This window comes from Chamaea fasciata, unplaced genomic scaffold (assembly GCF_029207755.1).
Source record: "Chamaea fasciata isolate MVZ Bird 193981 ecotype frontalis unplaced genomic scaffold, bChaFas1.0.hap1 SCAF_6, whole genome shotgun sequence".
In the NCBI taxonomy this organism is placed as follows: Eukaryota; Metazoa; Chordata; class Aves; order Passeriformes; family Sylviidae; genus Chamaea; species Chamaea fasciata.
In genome coordinates, this window is record NW_027094091.1 from 59,417,776 (window position 1) to 59,440,226 (window position 22,451).

Below are 22,451 nucleotides of genomic sequence, written 5' to 3' on the forward strand. Positions count from 1 at the left end.
CAAAGGAACCTCTGGCTGCTGCACAGCACTACACCAAAGCAATCCACCAGCCAGATTCGTATAATAAAGAACAGGGTGTGACAAAGCCAAGCTGGAAACGGCTTTAGACAGCTGCAAACCTAGCTTTTCTTTGGCTTTCTTCATGCTTTCTAAGGGGTTTCAGACAGACACGCTCAAGTTCTCTGTGTCCAAGGCCTGACTGAGTTAGAAAAAATTGGAAACACAAAAAACCCCCTCAAAACCTACAGATAATACAAACCACAAGCTCACTACTTTTCTTTTTTATGTTTTGTATATTTGAAGTTTCATTCAACTCCAGGAATTTCATAATCCACTCTGTGGCTCCAAGCAGAACATCAATAGGCAAAGTTGTTTTTCCTAACTGGTGGGACTCCTGCTACCTGCAGGAACGCACATTTCAGAAAATGCCACAACCTGTTCCAATTCCTTCTTTCTTTCAATTGTGAACTTTCTTTGGGAGCTAGGAAAAAAAAAATTAAATAAATAAATAAATAAATAAATAAAAGGTGCAGAAAATCAAATTAAAAAGCAGAGGAAAGAATTATGAGGGCAATTGGAGCAACTGGCCACATTTGGCTGAAAGCAACCACAACTATTTCTGACTATACCCATTTAGTCTGTTTGCCACAGTAATCCAGAAAGACTTTTCCTCTGATACTAGGAAATTAAAATTAAGAAAATCTTTAGATAGAAAGCAACAAAACACACTCATCCAAAACTCTTTTAAAGGAATGAAGAAAAGAATCTCTACTTCCAGTTGCATTATGCACTTACCTTCCCTGCCTCTCTCTTGAGAATTTGCCTATGAAATGAATAATTTCTGAACTGCTTCAAAGTAGCTCTCTTTCATTTATCAGCAAGCTAAATATATTTTCATTTCCTAATATAAATGAGCAACTTTTGATCTGAAGAACAAAGAAAGATATTAAGGGAACAGAAAATAATTGTTCATGCTTTTTCTTAAACTCAAAAGCCAGCATTTGCACATTGTGTATTTATTCTGCAGAAATGATGCCCGTAGAAATCCCAGGTTCCTTAAAGGATTCCTCCAACGGTTACACGACCTTGGTCATATTATCTGCAATTTCAGCAATCAAGCACAGGGACACTTCTGCACACTCATGTTTTAGTTGATTTCTTTATATAAATAGCATCCCTCCCCAATCATTAAAGAAAGCAACAGCAGCACCTAATACATTGCATGACAGCCTCACTTAATCCAACATTATAATCCAATAAAAAAAAAAAAGGGAGACAGGAGACATGAGGTCAGTATTAAACTAAAGAGATAGATGGTTAAATGTTGCCGTTCCTGAGCACTAGGAAGGATTGACAACATAAGCTCATCCTGTGACTATCAGATACTCAGAATTAAAATGTTTGAAGTATTTTACAAGGTCTGCACACCTCCCAATCTCTTCTTGTCAAACAAGGAAAGTTGTTATGCTTTAATTAAATATATAAATAACCATTTGACATAGCAAAACTATAGCCTTTTATTTCAGCACAGAATGGATGAAGCATCTACACATTTTTTCTAGATGCTCTTTCTGCAATGCTCCCTTCCCAAAAAACAACACTGGCAACCCAATACAAACACATTCACTGCTGACAAGCCATGATTTGGCCACATGACTGTCCTGCCTGTATTTCAGGTATTAGCTATGTCAAATCTAATTATCAGAGACAGCTTGACACGGTCTTTCACATTATTCAGGAAGGGTGCACTTGCCAAAACCCTTGTGGAGGCTGTGGCATATAACAAATCTCACCCAGCTGAATTGAGGCTTGCAGTTCTGCTGACAGTTTTGCCCAATAAATCACTTCACATAAATAATCTCAGTCTAGCAAGCCGCTGTGAGTACTGCGAGGAATTTAGTGACCCACAATGTGTAAGAAATACTACCCTCAATGTTTAGAGTCAAATGAATGAGGTTTTCTTCCTACATGATGACTGCAAAAGAAATTATAGTGGTATTAATTGTACCAATTATGAAAGCTTCTGTGTTAGCATGACAGAGTGCTTCAGGCTATTCTGCCCTCAACTTCAAATCTTGCAATTCAAATATCAACCCTATCTAGGAAGGGACAACATATCAAAGAAGGTGTAAGGACTGAATTACAAGTTTTTCTAGTTAGTGGGTGTTTCTTCCCTTCACTTCCTGTCATGAGTGAACGGTACACAGATACCAGGATGCAACACACAAACACACATACATGTATCTGGAGTTAATGGGAACGCAGCATAAGCATAACTCATATTACCACGATTTTTCTGCAGAAATACCCATGCAAAGCAATTAAATGTTCAGGCAGTGTTTCAAGCAGAAATATCTAGCTTAAGAAGACAAGGAAAATTACCCAAGGGGAAGCATGTTGGCACATCTGATTAAGCAAGTGTCCAGTATAGTAGAAAGCAAGAAAGTAAAATATCCATTTTCCTCAGAGACCCTACAATAAAAGCTCTACAATAATTAATACTTCAACTCCTTTGTTTCTTCGTACAGAAATTATAGAAATAATTGTTTAAATAGAAATGACAGCTACATCTTTCAGGGGCAGAGGCAGAGCAGGCAGGGAAAGCAAATGTTCTGCATGGGCCCAGGAGAGCCACCAGGAGGGAGTTGCAGTGCCTGAGACTTTGCACCAAATGCTCCAGCACAGGACAAAGTCTCTCACGGACAGGCTCTGGCCCTTACAGAAGTTGTATTAACCAGGGAGGTTGCACTGCAGCAAGAGATCATATCAAAGCCCAGCCCCGGGGCTGCAAAGCCTCATTAGCTTTTACTCTGGAAGCTCCAGCAGGGTCTTTCTGTATTCTATCGTCACAGCTTTGCACCCAGTGTGTGCAAGGCTCTGAAAACAAACGTGTGCCCAGGTGAAGATGGGCCCTCAGCACTGTCAAGTATTTGTTTATTTTTTCATCTTCTTTTGAGGCACGTTTAAAGCTGGAAATGCAACTTGTACTAACATACATTACTGACCACAAGAATGCTCACCAAAGTGCTGTGTAATTGTGGGGTGATGCAAGAGAAAGAAGAGATGCCCTAGCATGTCAAGAGAAAGTCTGATGAGAAATAACCCTTTAAAGAAAAATAGAACTAAGATCAGATTCACTCCTTAGAGAAGACCTCTCTTTTCTCATGGCCAAAACCCACAGCAAAACATTATGGCTTTTCTCCAGCCCAGCCCATTCTCTCAAAACAAGTGATTTGATCTCAGATTTATTTAGAGTGTAGAGTTAGAAGTAACAGGCACTTAATGAAACCAAACATGAGTATCACAAGCTGATCCTCCCTATTTCTAGATTCTATAATTTTCACTCATGGTTTCCAAAGATTCATGCCACTCTAAGGCATTTGTCCATAATAAAGCAACATAAAACAATGGAACCAAGTAAGATTTAGTTCATGTCTCATTTAGCAGTTCAGTGGGAGCCACCTGCTTTGTGTTAGGGCAAGACTTGAGCTAGGATTCACTTGTAAGGCCTTCAGATAATTTCTTTTTTGTTATTAGTAACCACTGTCAACAGACAGAACGAGAAGGATCCAAAAATTCAGTCAATTACTTTTAGGGCTGGGTAGAAGCCAGCAGGAATACTCATTGCTGGGTTCAGCAGAGGTTTGCCAGATGATGAGAGATGTTAGCATCAGCGGGGAAAATTTCCTTTCTTGGCTTGTATCTGCTAGCAGCCACAATCACCAAATTAGGACTAAGGATGGGTTCAGAAGGAAAACCTTAGGGCTAAATTTAGGACTCATGTCAGTAGCAACCATCTGTAAGGGCAGAGACTAAGCTGGGTAGGGTCACTGATAGGAAAAGGAGAAAACAGAGTCAAAACTGGCAGCAAGCTTCAAAAGGTGCAGCAGGCTCTGGCTCCGTGTGAGGCAGACTGAAGCAAGGGGCAACACAGGCAGCACTGAGCCAGGGGACAGTGCCTGCACAGGCACAGGGTGGCACCTGCACCTTCAGCCTGAGTGGGCTGCTGGGCACAAGGGGAGGTTTGGACAAGCCAAAGCCTATGTACTGTGACTAGTGCAGTGGGTGTAGATTGCTGCCTGACTGGATGTAGTTCTGGAACCAATTGCTGGAGTTGGGGTACGTTTCCAACCAGCACGAGCCAAAACATTCCCAATTCTATCAGAGCACCAAGGTAAGAACAGTCCCAGGTCCTTCATATTCTAGAAAGTACAAAGAATCAAACAGATGGGTCCACCACCTCGCCGGAACATTTAACATGACTGCATGATAAAACTGAGCATTTAAAATCCAACATACTGTCTTCAAATCTGCAAGAACCTACACCAAAACAGTTCTGATAACTGGTTAGGAAATTCAACGGGCAGTGCGAAACTCTCACAATTCACAGCACAATTTCAATGTCTCCAAGCTGTCTTAAAAAACAAAATAGGCCAGTGCATGGGTAAAAAGGTTAAATGTCAGGGCCTCCTAATAACTAACTCCATCTCCAGTGAGGGCTTGATGTGCAATCCTATCTAATCACTTGGCTGCTCATTTCACCCATGTGTAAACAGAACCACAGCCCAGCCTACTGCACAGGATGTTGAAAGGTTCCCATCTAAAATGCTTCACGCACTTTGGATTTCGAAGTGCTATTTAAGTTAAGAGCTTTGTTTGTTTATTTTTAAGAATAATCTCGTATTAATGTGCTGTAAAGTGTACATACTTTACCTGACAAAAAAAAACCCCAGTGCTACAAATAGAACACAGGAAACTATTAGCAAGACTTTAAAATGGGTTGTGACTTGGCTATGATAAGTAAATAAACTCACCTTTAATTCTCCTGATGACATTTCCTGCACATAAACCCTTCTGCTGTGTTTTTCTAGTGGCAACCCTAAATAAGGAGCTCCATGCGACCAAGAATCCCAACCACACCAAGCTGTTCACTGCGGGAGTATAGGGCAAAGCAAGGAATTTCCCTTTGACTTGAATTCCTAAGTATCTGGTATCACTAAGAGTATGCAGAAGAATTAGTCATTGCCAGACAGACATGCTTCATTTTGCTGGGACACAACAACTCTCAATTCCTCAATTCACATTCATTACCCACTTACAGCTGTAACTATGTATCTTCTTGAAATGAAAACAAACATTAAACCAGCTCGCAGACAAACATCATTATAACTTAAGAAAACAAACATTAACGGAAGTGTTTACCACACCAAGGAATTCTCAGCTCCCTACACTGCACATACCACTAAAACATTCCCATGGGTTTTGATCCAAAAACCACGAGAAGTCCATGAAGTATCACTAGGCAATTCGAGAAAAGCGACTGCCAGAAATCAAATCCAACAGGTTTAAGCAAACTAAAAACACAAGGGAAAATGAAAACAAATTAACAAATTCACTCAATAATGCTCAATAAATGAATGCTACCATTCAATATTACACAATGTTATACAAAACAATATGTTTTGGGGTTTTTTTTCCCCCTTGGAAAAATCCACCTGGAAAGGCTGGGGCAAACTGCACTAGAGAGCAGTATAATGGGTCCCCTTCTGGAAGCAAAGCAACTGGGAATAAGCAAGTGTCTTCAAGCAAGCAAGAAAGGAAACTCCACCACACCCCTCCTCAGAAGAGAATTGACGTGTTCTCTTCCTCTGACATTACTAAATTCTGTCATCAATCTATTCTATCCACTGTTTTACAGAGCCACAAAAGACAAGTTTTTCCCCCTTCTAATTGTTCTGCTGTGACTAAAAATTCAACTGACATTGGCAACACTGGTCTGAGCGTACCTTTTCCAAAGCCTAGCAAGAAATTAGAGGTACATACTTCAACGAGGACTTAATTCAGACATTGTTCTGTCCTACAGCTCTACCCCAAAATCTCTTAGGAACCATAGGCATGTCTCCATGGCAGCATGTATTAAACCCCCTGCCTATTAGACCTTTGTTGCTCATCCCTAATACTCAAACTTGAACATTCACCTGAGTTTCATCTATAAATGTTCACCAGAAAGACAGCTAAAGACATCAAATGAGGTGAAGAAGGCAGCAATTTTTGCTCACTATGGCAGGAGTCATCTGAAAAGTTACACTACTCAGACCTCTCAGAGAGGAGACAGAATCACCAACCACAGAGCTCATGTCAACTATTTTCCAATCAAAATTCCTTCCTGGCCATCCCCCAGTGCCTCTGTGTGTCACTGATAATGCCACCCCAACACACCCATCCAGGCACTCGGAACAAAAATCAGCAGCTGCTCATATCTCTCTTGGCTACTACACTAATAATAGTGTCTAGGAAGCAATGTTCCAATAAGGCTATTCAATAATGTCCTCACGATATGAGAGATCACCTCCAGACCACTATTAAATCTGGAAATATTCTATATTTAAAACAGAAACTGAAAGAAAGCGTTTCGGGAAAAGAAAAATCTATGAAAAGCAGCATCCTTATTCAAAAGATAACATTCTTTAAAGATAAATTCTCTTAACAAGGCTTTGTTATCAAACCTGACACATCAAAAGCATTCAGTCCCTTTCATCTGCTCACAAGTTTTTAAGATCCTAAAAGGAGCAACCACAGCTATCACTACAGGAATGGAAAGCACCTACAGAAAGCTTTATTTATAAAATGACTGAAATTGAAATAAACATTGATAGAATTATTTGGGAGTTATTTGACATTTTTGTGGTATCAGAAGCTTCTGTTTCAGGAGAAGCTTTGATTACTTGTTTCAGTTACATGTTGCTTACAAACAGTTAAGTTCCACTAAAAGAAATCTTCCTCTGTACCAGAGAGAAGTGGTAGAGGCACTATCAGATTAATTGCTAGTGTGGTCCAGCTGCTTCCCCCATCCAAAAAAAACCCTGCTACTTTTCCTGCCCAACATCTTGGTTTCTAATTCCATTTTTAAATGCATCAATGGTGACTATGCCAAGCTAATTTCCAAGAAGGTATGAAAGCCAGCTTCCTTCTAAACACTCCCATTTCAAGAACAAAAAAATTACAAGAGGAAAAAAAGCCCTCCTCAATGAAGTAAGCTTTGTAATAACTTTACCAACCTGAAGAGGACTTCAATGCATCCATGAAGTGTTATAGCAAGGTTGGCATACCTGTTTTTCTTCACATCTGCATGCTTTTTATAAGAAAAGTGAATGACGAAATGCTATAAACCTTAGAAAAGCCAAACTGCTGACTGAAGTTTCCACTGGAATAGTCTGCATGGCAAGGGCAGAACAGCTGCTTTCTGAGCTCATACTGCCATGCCCTCTGTACTGAGATGTCCGCCACATGACTGCAGGAGAACATGGAACATCCTCCTCCCCGATTCTATATTAAGGTAATTTACTTGAAGAGGATAAAAACAGTTTATAACTACTGCTTAATTCAAATAATGACTACAGAAAAAGAGCAGCAAGTGCAGCCTCTCCTAATGCAGAAAGGACTCATACACAACATTTCAATGTGACATTTCAATGTTCATGAAATGCTTAACAGATAAATAAGCCTAAATTTGAAGCAAGAGATTAAATAGCGATGGAAAGAAAGATATAAACAGATGAAGGGTTTGCCCAAAGCTACTCAAAAAGTCACTTCTCTAGACACAGCTTGGTTTTTCATTCATAACATAAAATTATTCACGTATATGAAAAGAGAACTAACTTTGCAGACATGAACCATGTCCACTATAGAAAGATCCTCAAGACTGGCAGCAACCTATTTGCAGCAATTAAAAAAAACCCTGCCCTACATACAAATTACATTGCACCAAAATAGAAGGTATTTTTGTAATTCAATAAAGAGGAATTCATACTTAAGCCACATTCTAATTACAGATATATTAAAGTGGGTAATGGAGGCAGAAGTGAAATGGAATTTCCAGGTAAGTGAAGGCAGACCATCATTTCTGTTGAGTCTCAAAGCCACATTTTCCAAATAAAAATTTGCGTCTTGGATACCACATACTACATGTACTGTGTAATATTTGTATACACACAGTAAAATTTTCTGTTAGGTAGTGTGTGACTGACCTTTCTCACAGATCTTCCACCTGCTTGTTTTCAGGTCTCAGCCCTCTCAAAGGGCATTTCTAGTCATCAATACCCTCAGAGCTGGTTGGCTCACTAGATTCCAATCACCTTCAGTTTTGCTACAGGCCTTCAGCAAAGTTCATCTAAATAGAGTGCCAAGGTCTACAAATGACATTCAAGGATGCAACACAAACATTTCCTTAGTTCATTGTACTGACTACAAAAACTTGAGCTGCATGTCTGGAGCTCAGAACTATTCCTTCACAATTGCTAAAAACTGCAGTGAGAGGAGAGACAGGTGGCAACAATAAAATTCCATGTTTGACTAGCTTGCTCCCTACTCCTCAGGACGGCAGCCTTCCCCCTCAGGTACAACCCTGCAGAACCTCACTGGGCAAGCAGTAGTGGTGTTGGAAGACAAATAGATATGTTTTGTGAAACAAAACAAAAACAGCCATGGGAGAGAGGAGCATTTCTTTTCAGCATAAGATTCTTCTACTTCTTGTGTTGGTTTTCGCTGGGAAAGAGTAAATTTTCTTTACAGTGGCTGGTATGGGGCTGAGTTTTGGATTTGTTCTGAACAAAGTGACAGCAATAGGGATGTTTTTGTTATTGCTGAGCAGGGCTTACACAGAGCCAAAGCCTTTTCTAGTTTTTGAATAGCCATGCTGGTGAGGAGACTAGGGGCGTGTGGGAGGTTAGGACAAGACCCAGCTGGGACAGGTGACCCCAACTGACTGAAGGGATTTAACACAGAATATGCTGACTTGGAATGGACCCACAAAGATCACCGAGTCCTGGCCCTGAACAGCACCATCCCCAAGAGTCACACCATGTGCCCAAGAGTATTGTCCAAATGCTTCTTGAACTCTGTCAGTCAGTGCCGTGACCACCTTCCTGGGGAGCCCATTCCAGTGCCCAAGCATCCTCTGGGGAAAGAACTTTTTCCTGGCATCCAAGCTAAACCTCCCCTGACACAATTTCAGGCCATTCCCTTGGGGTCCTGTCACTGTCACCACACAGATGTGTCTGCCCCTCCTCTTCCCCTCATGAGGAAGTCCTAACTGCAATGAGGTCTCTCCTCAGTCTCCTCCAGGCTGAACACACCAAGTGACTCCAGTCACTTGTTATCAGCCTTCCCCTCAATGCCCTCCACCATCCTTCCTGCCCTCCTTTGGATGCTATCCAATAGTTTAATAGCTTGGTTATATTGTGGCACTCAAACTTGCCCCAGCCCTGGAGGTGAGGCCGCCCCAGAGCAGAGCAGAGGGGACAATCCCCTCCCTTGCCTGGCTGGCCACGCTGGGCCTGATGCCCCCAGGACAGGGCTGGCTCTCCTGGCTGCCAGGGCACTGCTGGCTCACATTCAGCTTTCCACGGACCAGGAGCCCCAGGGCCCTTTGCACAGCGCTGCTCTCCAGCCTCTCATTCCCCAGTCTGTCCGTACAGCCAGGGCTGCTCATCCCAGGTGCATCTGGCACTTTCCCTGGATGAACTTCACGTGGTTGGTGATTTGCCCAGCCCTCTATTTTGTCAAGGTCTCTCTGCAAGGCCTCCCTGCCTTCAGGGAGGCAACAGCTCCTCACAGTTTTGTGTGATATACAAACTTGTTTAGTATCCCCTCCAGTCCTGCATCCAAGTGGTTAACGAAGATGTTGAAGAGCACAAGGCTTAAGATGGAGCCCTGAAGAACCCCACTAGTGACAGGTCTCTAATCCAGCCCCTTAACTACAACCCTTTGTGCCTGACCCATGAGCCAGCTGCTCACCAGTTGCATGGTCTGATTATACAGCCTGTGCAGAAGGATCCTGTGAGAGACAGTACCCAAAGCTTTACTGAAATTCAAAACGTGATCAGCTGGCTTCCCTTGATCAACTAGGTATGCTACCTTGTCATAAAAGGAAATCAGGTTTGATAAGCAGGAATTTCTACACCTATGGTGTCATGCTCCATATTTAAAGAGGGGAGAAGAGGGAGGAAGTAGTGGAATGCTTGGAGTAACAGCATTTGTCTTTCCAAATAACCCTTACATATGACTGGGCCCTGCTCTCCTGGAAATGACTGAACACCTGCCTGTCCATGGGAAGCAGAGAATAATTCCTTGTTCTGTTTCATTTATGTGCATGGCTTTTGCTTTTTCTGTTGAACTGTCTTGATCTCAACCCAGGAGTTTTCTAGCTTTTACCCTTCTAATCTTCTCCCTAATCCCACTGGCTGGAAGAGTGAGCAAGTGGCTGTGTGGCTCTCAGTTGTTAGGGAAAAAAAAGGCAATAATTCCAGGTAGTTTGATTTCTTTGAGCAAAGATCCCGAATCCCCTGGAACAAGGGAACAGCTAGGAAGAGGCACAACAGAAATTTGAAACTGTGCATTTTGAAATGACTGAAAGCATAAAATGAAGTACAATACAAGAACAGTAATATTACCACAGAGCAAGTGTTTGAGAGCAGACTGGACAAAGTCAGCTTTGTTCCTGAAAAGCTTGCAGGCTGAGGACTTGAACAGACAAAAGCTCTGGAGAAACAGTCCTTTGGCTCATGGGCTCATGACTGAGTTTGTCAGTCAGTCCAGGCCCCTGCAACAGAGAGTGCTTACAACCTGGGATTTTAAGAGCAAAAAGGTATGGACAAGTTACACTGCTTTGCCCTCAGAGCACTGATGTGTTCCAAAGGCTGACGCTACGCAGCACTCACAGTCTGTTAATCCACATAAACTGCAAACTCAGCCCCACAACAGATTTCTAAGAACTAGGACCCACCGTCAAAAAGGTATTTTGACAAGTTTGTGTCAGGTCCTCCATGACCTGGCAGCATGCCTCCTCCACCTGTTTGCAAGACAGCAGGATTTCTTTTGAAGAAGCATATTCTAAGCAGTTACATTTTTATGTAAAACTGCTACACGTTTCCATTTTTTTTTTTGTTCCAACACACCACATTCAAATATTATTAGTATTTTTCCAAGCAAGCAATTCTAATGACTGACAAAATCACAGAATAAACCAACCAAACAAAAATATGATGCTCTCTCTGCTTGGGAAAATATCCCAGTTTTGGAGACTTGAGACATTACAATCTGATTTTTCTTAAGGCTTAAACCCTTGATGTATGACAAACTTCGTAATCCTCAACATTAATTAATTCATTATTTCTAAGCCCCCATGCACCAGCCTAATGGAAGAAATGGACATGTTTCAAAGCTAAAAGCCATTCACCAGCAACAAAGTGGCTGAGAACCTATTCCTGGACACCACACACACTACAATGTCCTTCAAGGCCCAGCTTTGGTACAAAGCCCTGCTCAGTTTCATCCTGGATACTCAATTTTCCCTGCCAAATTAAACAAACCATTGTTTTTCCTCTTCAAGGACACAAAGTCCTAACCAGCCAGGTGCACATACAAAAGCTGACAAGGACCCAGGGAAACTGTAACAACCAGATCTACTGAGAGACCAAGCTCCTCTCTGACCTACCTATTGAGCCAATAACCTTCACCTGGCCAGTCCTCTCATTTAAAGAGGCAACAACAGGAGGTTTATTCAAAGCTCTGGGCTGTAGTAAAACCACAATCTGTTTAATAACACTGTGATTTTCCATCCCTGTCAATTATTTTTCCCCTCATTCTGCTCCTTTCCCACAAAGGACAAGCGTAGCATGAATGATTTACAGGAACTTCTGATTTGGCCTTGGCCTGTGATGGCCACATACCTTCTGAAGCCCTGGATGTTTTCTCTATTTTTATCCTGCAAGATGAGCAAACACACAGGATGGAAAATAAAAACAAAGGGAGGAAACAAAAACAGAGCAGAAAGAGTAAAAGACAAAGAACATGGTATCTGCAAGAAGGTCCATCCATAGCTTACAAGCAGGTACTGAAAACGACCAACACATTGAAGCTGTCTGTCAAAAATACCTGTTTAGATAAAGAATTGGAGGATAATGTAAACCAGGCCACAGACGCCACTTTCCAGTGAGATATCAAAAGAAGTGCTTTGGACAAAAGGCACACATTTATCCCCAATGTATAACATGGGGCTTCATAAATTACTGCCCTCTCTCCATCAAAGTCACACCCAGAGGAAAACAACCGCCACAGGAGCTTCTGGGATGGAGTGCAAGTGCCTGTTTCAACTCATTGCAAAACTGATGGCTGAGTTTAAATTTGGCAAGGAAGATGGGTTTGACTTAGCAACTAGGCAGATTTTGGGTGCTGATTAAGATTGACACCTATAGTGGGTGGCAGCAACCAACAGCAGAGAGATGCTACACTCCCTGAACAGGAGCTTCTTAAACGATGCTGCCAATATGGGCCCAAGTTTATTTGATCATATATTTTACATTCATTAGATATTCCAGAAAGCATTCAACTGCTCCAAGTGTCTTAATTAGCTAACTCAGAAACTTGAAGATTTTTTAAAAGATAACCAAAACACTGAGCATATTGTAACATCGTAAGGACAACTGTCATAGAACAGTAAATATGGTATTGAAACTCAGAAAAGTGGCACACACAAAAGGAAGCCCCATCAGACATGAGCAAATCATAAAAATTATCTCATGAAGCCACAACCCACACTACCAAAACATTAAGCATATTGCCAAGATCCACAAGCTGCAAACTCTCTCTCTCTAAAACAGCCAAGCCCCTGTTTTTTAGGTTAATGTGCTAAGTGTTGCAGTAGTGACTGAAATTGGCATTGTAAAACAAAAGCACCACAGTCAATGTAAACTTTATACATTAATTATGTAACGTTACAAAATAGCTGGGAAGGAGGAGACAAGTATTGGGATGCAGCTCTTCAGCGCCATTCCAAACATGTTTCCACGTGCTCCCTGACTAAAGCACGGGCAGAGCACCCAGCCTGTTTGCTACTTCCCCAAAAAAAAAAACCAAAAAAAACAAACACCATAACACTCTCCTTCCTGCCCCCTTGGAAAAACATCAGTGCCAAGCAGAAAGAGACGTTGTGCCTCAATAAAACTTACCAAATTATTTTAGACTTGAGAAGTGTTATCAGTGTCATAAGGTCAGCTTGCTAAAATTCACAACATTTTCTCAATACAGAGCTGGCAAGCACAGGATAATTTTAGGAACAGCATACACCTACAGCCTAAGCAGTGGGCCTATTTTTCTTAATTGCAAGCAGGTGTTGGCACTTTACATCCTGTAGGGCAAATCCACTCTTTTTTACAACTCATATAGACTGAGATTACCTATAATTCTAATATTACATTTCTAAAAGTCATGTCATTAAAAAAAAAAACCAAAACCAAGGATAAAAAACCTTCTGAACAAGATCTACCAGACAACTTCTCTAACAATTATAAACTTATGTCTGTTGGTTTTGTCCTGAAGACTGACAATTATACTTCAGTGATGTTCTCTTGAATGACCACTCACGCATTTTATCTAAAGCTGAAAAATGACACATTTTCCCCAAATGATTAAAAGACAAAAGCATTTCATTTAATGACAGTTTGTCACATCTCTCAGAACTAAGAAAATCTGTATAAATTCGTGAAATTTCATGTTTTCTGATATCACAGATGTTCAGTAGCACAACGCTCTGCTTTCAAAAAAAATAAAAATGAACAGTGGAACATCTACAGGACAAAGACAGTAATGGAGCTAGTTAGTAATTCAAGCTGAAGAGATGAGATTCAAGCTGACAAACTGGCATCCTCCACAGAATGAGCCTGACACTTTTTATAGCTACTGACACAGTAACGAATGCTCTACTTGGGGTGGAGCTAAACAAAATGTTCTTTACAGTTCTTTCTTAAACATTAGCGTTTTCCTGGTCCTTGTACAGAAGCAACTTTATCTACAAGCAGAAAAGAAAACAAAAAAAAAATTAAAGTGTTGTCATAGTTAATTAGGCCCCAGCTGTGGCAATTATCTTGAAGGGAAGGGACAAGCAACGTTTTATTATGTTATTATCAGCAGCTCTTTCTTAAGGGAAATCTCTATTAGATGGGCCCCAAAGAACCTGTTTGCCTTAGTTTTCTAATGAGCTCAATATTGGAAACACTTCCAATAGAAACCTGTGATTTTTTAAAGGTACATACAGCTCAGTAGCCTTTGCAACACTGCCCTTGAAATAATTTTTTCATCTAACATGGCCCTAGCAGAGCAGATTTCAAATTTAAATCTCAAAGCATTCACATACAGCATTGATTTGCTTATGGTTATCACACCTAAAGCGTGCCTTACAATAGAAATAAAGCCTGGGTTTGGGTTAGTGATTGAAAAATAGAATAGCTTTCTGAAATGCTAAATGTAAAGATTTATTAATTCAGAGGTCTCACTGAATTCAAGGAAAAATAATCAAATATAGAGCCCTAACTAACCACAGTTGACTTAGGAAACTTTGCATTCAAGTTCAACTAAGACCCTCTTGCAATATTCCCCCCTTCCCTGTTAAGTAAGAACACATTAAGTTTTTACTCAATCTTTGGATTCTACCTAAATCTTTAGTGAATGTCCATTTCTGGTCTAAAAGTTATTAATAAGCCCTATATTAGTGGTTATTTTACTTCTTTGACATGTACTGGAATGTCAGTAGAACATTTTTGTTGTAATAAAAAAAATCCTAAGAGTTTGAAAGCTGGCACACATTACACATGGTTTCATAACTGCAGATTACATTAAGCAAAGCTTTAAAAAATAGACAATTAGTGCTTAAGAAAAAAATGTACCACGGCTCAAGTGGTCTGAGAGGTTTTTATGTGGTGTTATTATGTGGATTACCACAGCTTTTAAATTTACATAATAACATATACACCAGGTCAGACCAAAATCTAACCTAGACCAGAGTCTGGAAGGTCAACCACCACACACCAAGAGAACTGGCCAAGAAAAAGAATATGGGTTTGGACAACTCAGATATCAAACTGAGGCTTGGGACTGGATTAGGTTCTTCTGTCACCTTTGTTAAAACAATTACTCATCAGCAACTCTGTATATTCCAACAAACTCTTTCTACACATAAAACAAATTTGGTTCCCATTTTGTATTCTGTCTAGAAGAGTGCAAGAAATAACTCTTCCACAAAAAACACAAAATGAAAAAAGCAATAAGAAACAGACACTGAGTATACTGGTGTGCACTGGATAGCCAGGATGCCCACTGCACCAAATACCTCCATCTTCTGTCTTCAGCAGCCCATCACAAAGCCACTGCAGTTGACTCAAACAGAATTCTGCTCCCATTTGAGCCTAAATCCAAGAATGAGGAGGCTCTGCTTACAGGTACATAAAATGGCTGTGAGCATCCACTCACAAGCACCCTTTGCAAAGGCCCTGTGAGATGCCCAGGGCCAAAACCTACATTTGTCCTGACTCTTCCTACTCCACCTGGGCATCTCATTAGCAGTGCAGCTCCTGCTGTAGGTATTTAAAAAAAAAAAAAAAAACCAAAACAAAAAAAAACCAAAAAAACCACAACAAACCTTCAAAAACATTTTCAAAAGCCCCACAAAAATCTCACACTCGTGTGAAAAGACCAAGAGTTGGATCAACACAGGGGCAAAGAATTCAGACTAAATATATAGCATTTCTCCAGTGTATTCTTTAGCTTCCAACAAACTGCACTGCAGATTTTTAAGAGCTCAGAACGAAACCTCTTACATTCCTTTCATGTTTCAGAATAAGGATTCTCTTATCAGGTACCTCTAAATTCACTTTCACTGAATCACACCTCCATCCAGAATTTATCTATAAACGCTATTGATCCTAATTTGTTTAACTGAACTGGAATCCCCTAAGAAATACTGCATTGCTATTTTAAAAAGCACACATGTATAGCACTTGTATTAATAACAGCAGGGGAAAAAAATGGGTTTGTACTTCTTTTAAATACATTTAACTGTCATGAAAAAGGAAGAGCCACCTATTGTTTATTCATCCTTCCAATATTTAGCCTGAACTAGACAACTTGGTGATTCAAAACCTTACACAGGAAACAGACATCTTTGAGTCACTCTTGTTTATCTTTCTATCACATTCTTGAAACTACTGAAACTTTAAAGATACACTTGAGGTATGCTTTCCTCTGGAAATTCAACAATTTAAAAATGTAAATTCTTTTTTTTTTTTTTGTTCTCTTTTTTAAGCAGTATAGTCCTGTACTAACAAAAATCAATTCTTACGAGTTTTAGGTGAAAACTACAATTCCATACAACTGAGGAGACAAACGGAAAGGAGCCAATAAGAGGAACCACATCATGTTACTGTAGTGACCTGCAAGACACTGGTGGTTCCTATGAATTAGAGGGAGTGGTAGCAATATCTGCTTCCACCTGTCAAGATGTAACTCAGTGCAGGCAGCATCAGTCACAAGGTTGTCTGTCAGGCAGGAAGTGGGATCTATTCAATTGCATCAGTTATTCACACCTAAAGAATCTCCATAACGTTTGCTGCCAGCTTTACAAGTGAAATAAGGAAATTGCTAAGGGAGAGAAATGCTGGCTGTGTCTATTGCAGTCCCACAGATTACATATTTCCCACAAATTCAAGAACAATACTACATTTTGTACTTTACACACCACTCAGAGCACCTTATCACACTCACATATCAATTACACCAGGTGCAAATCTCATATTTTACCTGGTTCCAGAAACCTATTTTAGCTATTATCAAGATAACATTTTTTGTTCAAAAGAATAAAACAATTTTCTAAAAATTGTCAGCAACTGTTGTTCAAGAGACAGTCATCTAAGCTCACTACACCCTGCTTTATTATCACATTCTCAAAATTGCAGTGAGACTATCTTTGTGCAGAAAATGCAGTTTGGACACAAATGAACAGACCATTGTGTCTAGACCACTTCTCAAGCTTGGTTTTTGGAACAAATACTAATCCCATCTGGTTTCCTGGCAGCAAATGAATCAGGTTCCTCAAAGAATTTAGATGATAATGTTTTCTTCTGAAAACATGAGGAGGACCAATGCCCTAACCACTGGGGTTTTAGTGGGTTTTAACTTCTTGTGCTCCCTCTGGTTCAATTTGTCCTGTTTGTTGAACAGTGGCACTCCTTCACCAGTACCAGAGGAAAGCAAGTCAGCTCCAAACCCGTCACTCAGGGCACTCTAAAGAGGAGACACAACTGCAGAAACCTGAAATGTGGAATGAAGGGTTTAACCTGTTTGTACTTTTCAAACAAGTACGCTGAAGATGTTTGTTAGAATAAGGTACAGCAACTAAACTCAAGAATAAACCTTCTGACTGTAATCTCAGAAAGGAAAGCAGTGCTTAGACCAGAACACCAGGCAGGATCTCAGATAGCTTCTCTAAATATTCCTCATGAGCTAGCCCTAAGCATTTCATTGAGCACTCGCAGGCCAGGTGGTCCTCGCCAGCACAGTTGGCTTCCACCACACACAGCAAAGCACCCTGAGCACTGCACACAAAGCCAATTTACCAGCACAGGATTCCGGTGTGCTGTGGACAGGACGCTCATTTGAGTTAGGGCTTTCCTCACCACAGCCAGCTCCACGCTTAGAAATTAAGTTCTGTATACATTACTGTATACGAGCAACTGAGGGTTTGGGGCAGTTGCCAAAATACTGTCTAGATGCCTGAGGGAGAGAAGAGGAATGATTTCCCTCTACTGTTCTTATCCAATTTTCGGGACACTTTTTTACTTTACACTCCAAGTTAAGATGATTTATACTGACACTTCAAGTCACAGATTTTGAATAATCCTCTAACATCACAATTTGCAGTAACAGAATGTTAACTGGCCCAAGAATAACAGTTACAGACAAGTGAAATTTGATACGGCATCTTCCACCGGAGACAAAACCAGAAAACAATGTTTGTTTATTTACAGAAATGAGTTAACTCTGGTTTTAAACACTTCACCATATCCAGGCAGCTACACTGATCAAACCACTGGCCAAACCCCTATCAGTTTAATGGAAACATCCTGACAGCATGGTTTCCTGGCTTCAGAAGTTTACCATACCAGAGGTGCTGTACACTTCCGAGAACACAGTGCCAGAGTACTGTGTTAGTGGTTTATCTGAATAATTGGTATAGCAAATCATCCTACTAAATATTTAGGTGACTACACAACTGTGTCTTAAGTTAAATGGAAAAAATACAGTAGCACAATACTACACTAAGAACATGCATGAACGTGGTCATTCAAGGCAAAAAACATGATCCCCGCATAAAACACATTATAGCTAACTGTTTATACACACTATGAATATACTCAACAAGTAAACGCAAAATCAACAAAGCACTATCACATTTCAAGAGGCCAAAGGCATAGAACTGATAATCAGCGCTGCCAGCACAAAACTAAGTCTGCTAATTCCTGCACACGCTTCTTTTCACAGAGGTATTTTCCAGCAGCCTCTGCACAGGCTGCAAGGCACAGGCACGACACGGTCGTTGTAGGCAGGCGATTCCCAGTGGCTCAGCTTGCAGCGCACCAGCAGCACCTGGGACCGAGTCCTCCCGGAGGCTTTCACACGGCAGCCGGGGCTGCTCCGGGCTCGGCACCGCCGAACACAGAAGCCAGGCCCGGCCCAGGAACCGGGCAGATGCAACAGGAGTCACCCGGCGCTGCCACCGCCTCTATCCCTTATTCCCCTCCGCGGAGAAGGGCTGGAAAGAACCTCCGTCTCCAAGCGGCTGATGGGGAACCCAAGGGAGAGGCTGGAGAACGCCAGTGCAAAGCTCTGTGCCACAAAGGCGAGCGCCGCCGCCTCAAAGGCGAACGCTGCCGGCGCCGGGCAGCCGCCCCCGCAGCTCCCCCCGCTGCCCTCCACTCACTCTTGGTCGCGGCGATCAGGTTCTTCCCATCCTTCAGCAACTCCTTGATAAACTTATTGGTCTTCTCCAGCTCGGCCTCGTGGGCTCTCACCCGCTCCCTGAACCAGGGGCTGTCCAGGTAGCAGTCGCTGAACTCCAGGGGCTGCAGCCCCATGGCTGCCACAGCCGCCGCCGCGCCGGGGCTCGGCTCCCCGCGAACCGCAGCACCGCCGCCCTCCGCAGCCGCGGCCACAAAGACGGAGCAGCGGCTCCCCCCGCACAGGGCTGGGCGCAAGCACAGACAGCCGAGCTCAGCGGAGCCGCCCTCCCGGCAGCGCCACCGGGACACGCCCGAGCGGGGCGGGCAGAGCCCGGGCCCGGCCCCTTCCGAGCTCCCCGCGGCCGCAGCGGCACCGGGCGGGGCGCGGGGGCCGCCCCGGTGCGCCCGGTCCCCGGGCAGGGCAGCTCGGCTGAGGCGCCGCGGGCGTCCCCGAGCGGAGAACGTGGGCAGGTACCAGAGAGAGCGCCCTGCTCCGCAGTGACGCCTCGGCAAGTGAGAGATGGACCATCGCAAGCAGCGCGAGGGGCAAGTGCAGGATTCTGCGCCTAGGACGGGACAGCCCTGGCCGTGTGTATAGCCGGGGAACGGGAGAACAGCGCTGGGCAGAGGGACCTGGGGGTCCTGGTCCATGGAGAGCTGAATGTGAGCCAGCAGTGCCCTGGTAGCCAGGAGGGCCAGCCCTGTCCTGGGGGGCACAGCATGGCCAGCCGGCCAAGGGAAGGGATTGTCCCATTCTGCTCTGCACTGGGGCAGCCTCACCTCGAGCGCTGGGGGCAGTTTTGGGTGCCATAGTATAAAAAGGACGTTAAGCTACTAGAGAGCATCCAAAGGAGCCTACGGGGATGGTGAAGGGCCTTGAGGGGAAGCCATTTGAGGAGCGGCTGAAGTCATTAGTTCTGTTCAGCCTGCAGGAGACGGATGAGAGACCTCATTGCAGTCTCCAGCTTGCTCATGAGGGGAAGAGGAGGTGCAGGCACTGATCTCTGTGGTTCCCAGTGGCAGGACTTGAGAAAATTACATGAAACTGAGTCATAGGTGGTTTGGGTTGTGTATCAGGAAAAGGTTTTTCACCCAGAAGGTGGTTGGCCACTTCAACAGGCATCCCAGGGAAGTGGTCGCAGCCTCAGACCTGACAGAGCTCAAGAGGTATTTGGACAGTCTTCTCAGGCACATGGTGGGATTCTTGAGATGTCCTGTGTAGGGCCTGAATTGGACTCAATGATTCTGATCATTGGTCCCTTCCTACTCAGCATACTCTATGATTGTACCAGCTGCTATGCCCCCTGCACCTCATGGAAATCTCTGAGAGCTTTAGGAAGGGGCTGAGCAGGCTCTCAGAGGATGCACTGAGGAGCACATGGGCTGCTTGATCCAAAATTGGCTGTGGTGGTGGTTATCTGCTAGCTGAGAAGGCTGGTGTTGCTCACCCTGTCCTATTTGTATCTGCACGTGAAATACTCAGTAAAGCAGATACAGACTCACCTTTAATTCTTCATTCAATAAACTACTACAGTTGTGAACAAGAACTGTGGCAAGAGCAAGACCTTGAGAAGACCACTCAATGCTGAATTGTTTCAGTTAAGAATGTTAGGAAACGAGTGAAGACAGAAAAGGCTTATATTTGTATTTATAATTTAGCTATAATTCATGGTTTCAATGGTTTGACAGTAATGCAATTCAGAGTGCTTTCGCGGTACTTTCTCAGATGATTGGGGTGTGTATATATTTTAGTCATGATTGTCTACTTTGGGGGTCAATTCAATCTATTTTTTTTCTGTATTTTAGCAAATTGAGTGTTAGTTCCCTCTCCACTTGAAGCAATGATCTTTGGTATTAATTAAACGTATTATTGTTGGGCCCACAGTAAAGTCTTAACTGCATGTCTGAGATGAAGATAACTGGTGGTGTAACTAGCAAGCTTTTTCTGTATGACCCCATGCACTGACCTGCAGAAATCAAGTATGGAAATAGGTGGGCACTTTACAAACCTCATTTTTAATTACTTCTGTTCATGGAGCTGTGTATTGGGTAATATTCAATTTACAAACATTTTGGGGTTTTAATACCTATCCACTTCAGAGCCTGCTTCAGAAACCAGACTGAGAATGTGTGTTACCCATCTGGCAGCAGTCACAGAGCTCAAGTGAGTAAACGCAGAATTTCACTATCAAAGGCCAAGATAATGTCTTCATTGTTTGTGTAGATAAGGATGATAAGAAAACACAATAATGTAAAGACAGGGGCTTGGAGAAGGGGCTTTAGATGAAGGCTCATGAGTAAGGGTAGTTTCTGAAAGTAGTCTGAAAATGAGTATGGCCTCTCCAAATGAGATGCTACTTGAACAGATGATTTGCCTGACCAGCAGACCAGGAGGGGCTACTGAGAGCTGATCCCTGAACATTCGGTTTTTCAGCCAAGTGTTCCACCTGCTAGATCACATTATCTGCTGATACTTATTTTCTAATATTACTTGGCTGAGAAGTTTCTATGCTACTCAAAAATCAGTTTATAAAGAATAATTTAAAAAAAAAGAAAACAAATAACAAACAATACTTAGCTCTGTTTAGATTACTGAACAGCATTTCAAGAAGAGGTATGCCTTCTATGGATAGTTTGTTTACTTTGTTCTGTAGTTATCTTCAGCATTAAAGTTAGAATAATATTTTTCATGGCTGTTTATAGTTATTTTAATTTCCCTTTTATAATTCCACTGAAGTGTTGTAATGCAGTGGGGTCCCATGCTTTGTATAGAGTTGCTTGCACTCAAAATTTTTTTTTTTTTTGAATGTTTATCTTAGTCCTGGGGTTTTTTAGCTGGCAAAAAACCCCACCAGGTCTGAAATTTAGATTTGTTCTACCATGACAGGCCCATCAGGGGAGATTGGTCCACCTGCCTCAATCACGTGAAGTAAAAATGTATTCCTTTCTAGTTGCAGCTAAAAAGAGCAGTCTCACAGAAATACATACATAACAATAATACATTTTTTTTGCCAGAACAAAGAGAATCAACTTCCATTGACATAATAAATCAAGAAAGCAAACTTAGTAGTAAGTTGATATTCTACTCTGTTTATCCAGTTAATCAAGACAGCATACTGGATTCCTACCACCACAGTTATTAAATATATGTTTTCCTAAACTTGATCCACCAGTTGAAAATATTGTCACACTCTGAAACAGCAGAACTGTGATTTAAAACAAAAGATGGAACACTGAGGAGAAATAATAACCTGTTAATTTATGCACAACCATTACCTATCTAATTAGCAATAAAAGGAGTTGCCCTTTTACCACTAATTAGAGCTTGAAGTGGCTTTATATCAGAAAAATCTCTGCTTTTCTGCCACTCCTTACTCAAGGTCATTAAATTTTACAGTCTTGTAGCCTCTTTTAAGAGACTATGACATAAATTGACTATGTGATTCTGTAGCAATATCCTGTCCATAAACAGTGCATTTATCTTTGCTTTGCTTATTTTCCACATTCACTGCAAATGTGGTTTCAGGAAGTACCCTCTTCAAGTCATTTTATACAACAGGCATACACCAGCATATCATATGTTTTGTTCCATCTTACCTTCTTTATGTTCTTTTCAGATCACCA

At 42.0% G+C, this 22,451-nt stretch overlaps 1 protein-coding gene across 1 annotated transcript in view; it reads right to left on the reverse strand.

Moving 5' to 3' along the window:
- Positions 1-19,107, reverse strand: part of ARHGAP10 (Rho GTPase activating protein 10) — a 138,993-nt gene extending 119,886 nt beyond the window's left edge. Inside the window, exon 1 of the mRNA XM_066186506.1 lies at positions 18,809-19,107. Within this exon, the coding sequence (XP_066042603.1) occupies positions 18,809-18,962 (154 nt within the window). The 5' untranslated portion in view covers positions 18,963-19,107. The remainder of the gene's footprint in view (positions 1-18,808) is intronic.
- Between the last annotated feature and the right edge of the window lie 3,344 nt (positions 19,108-22,451).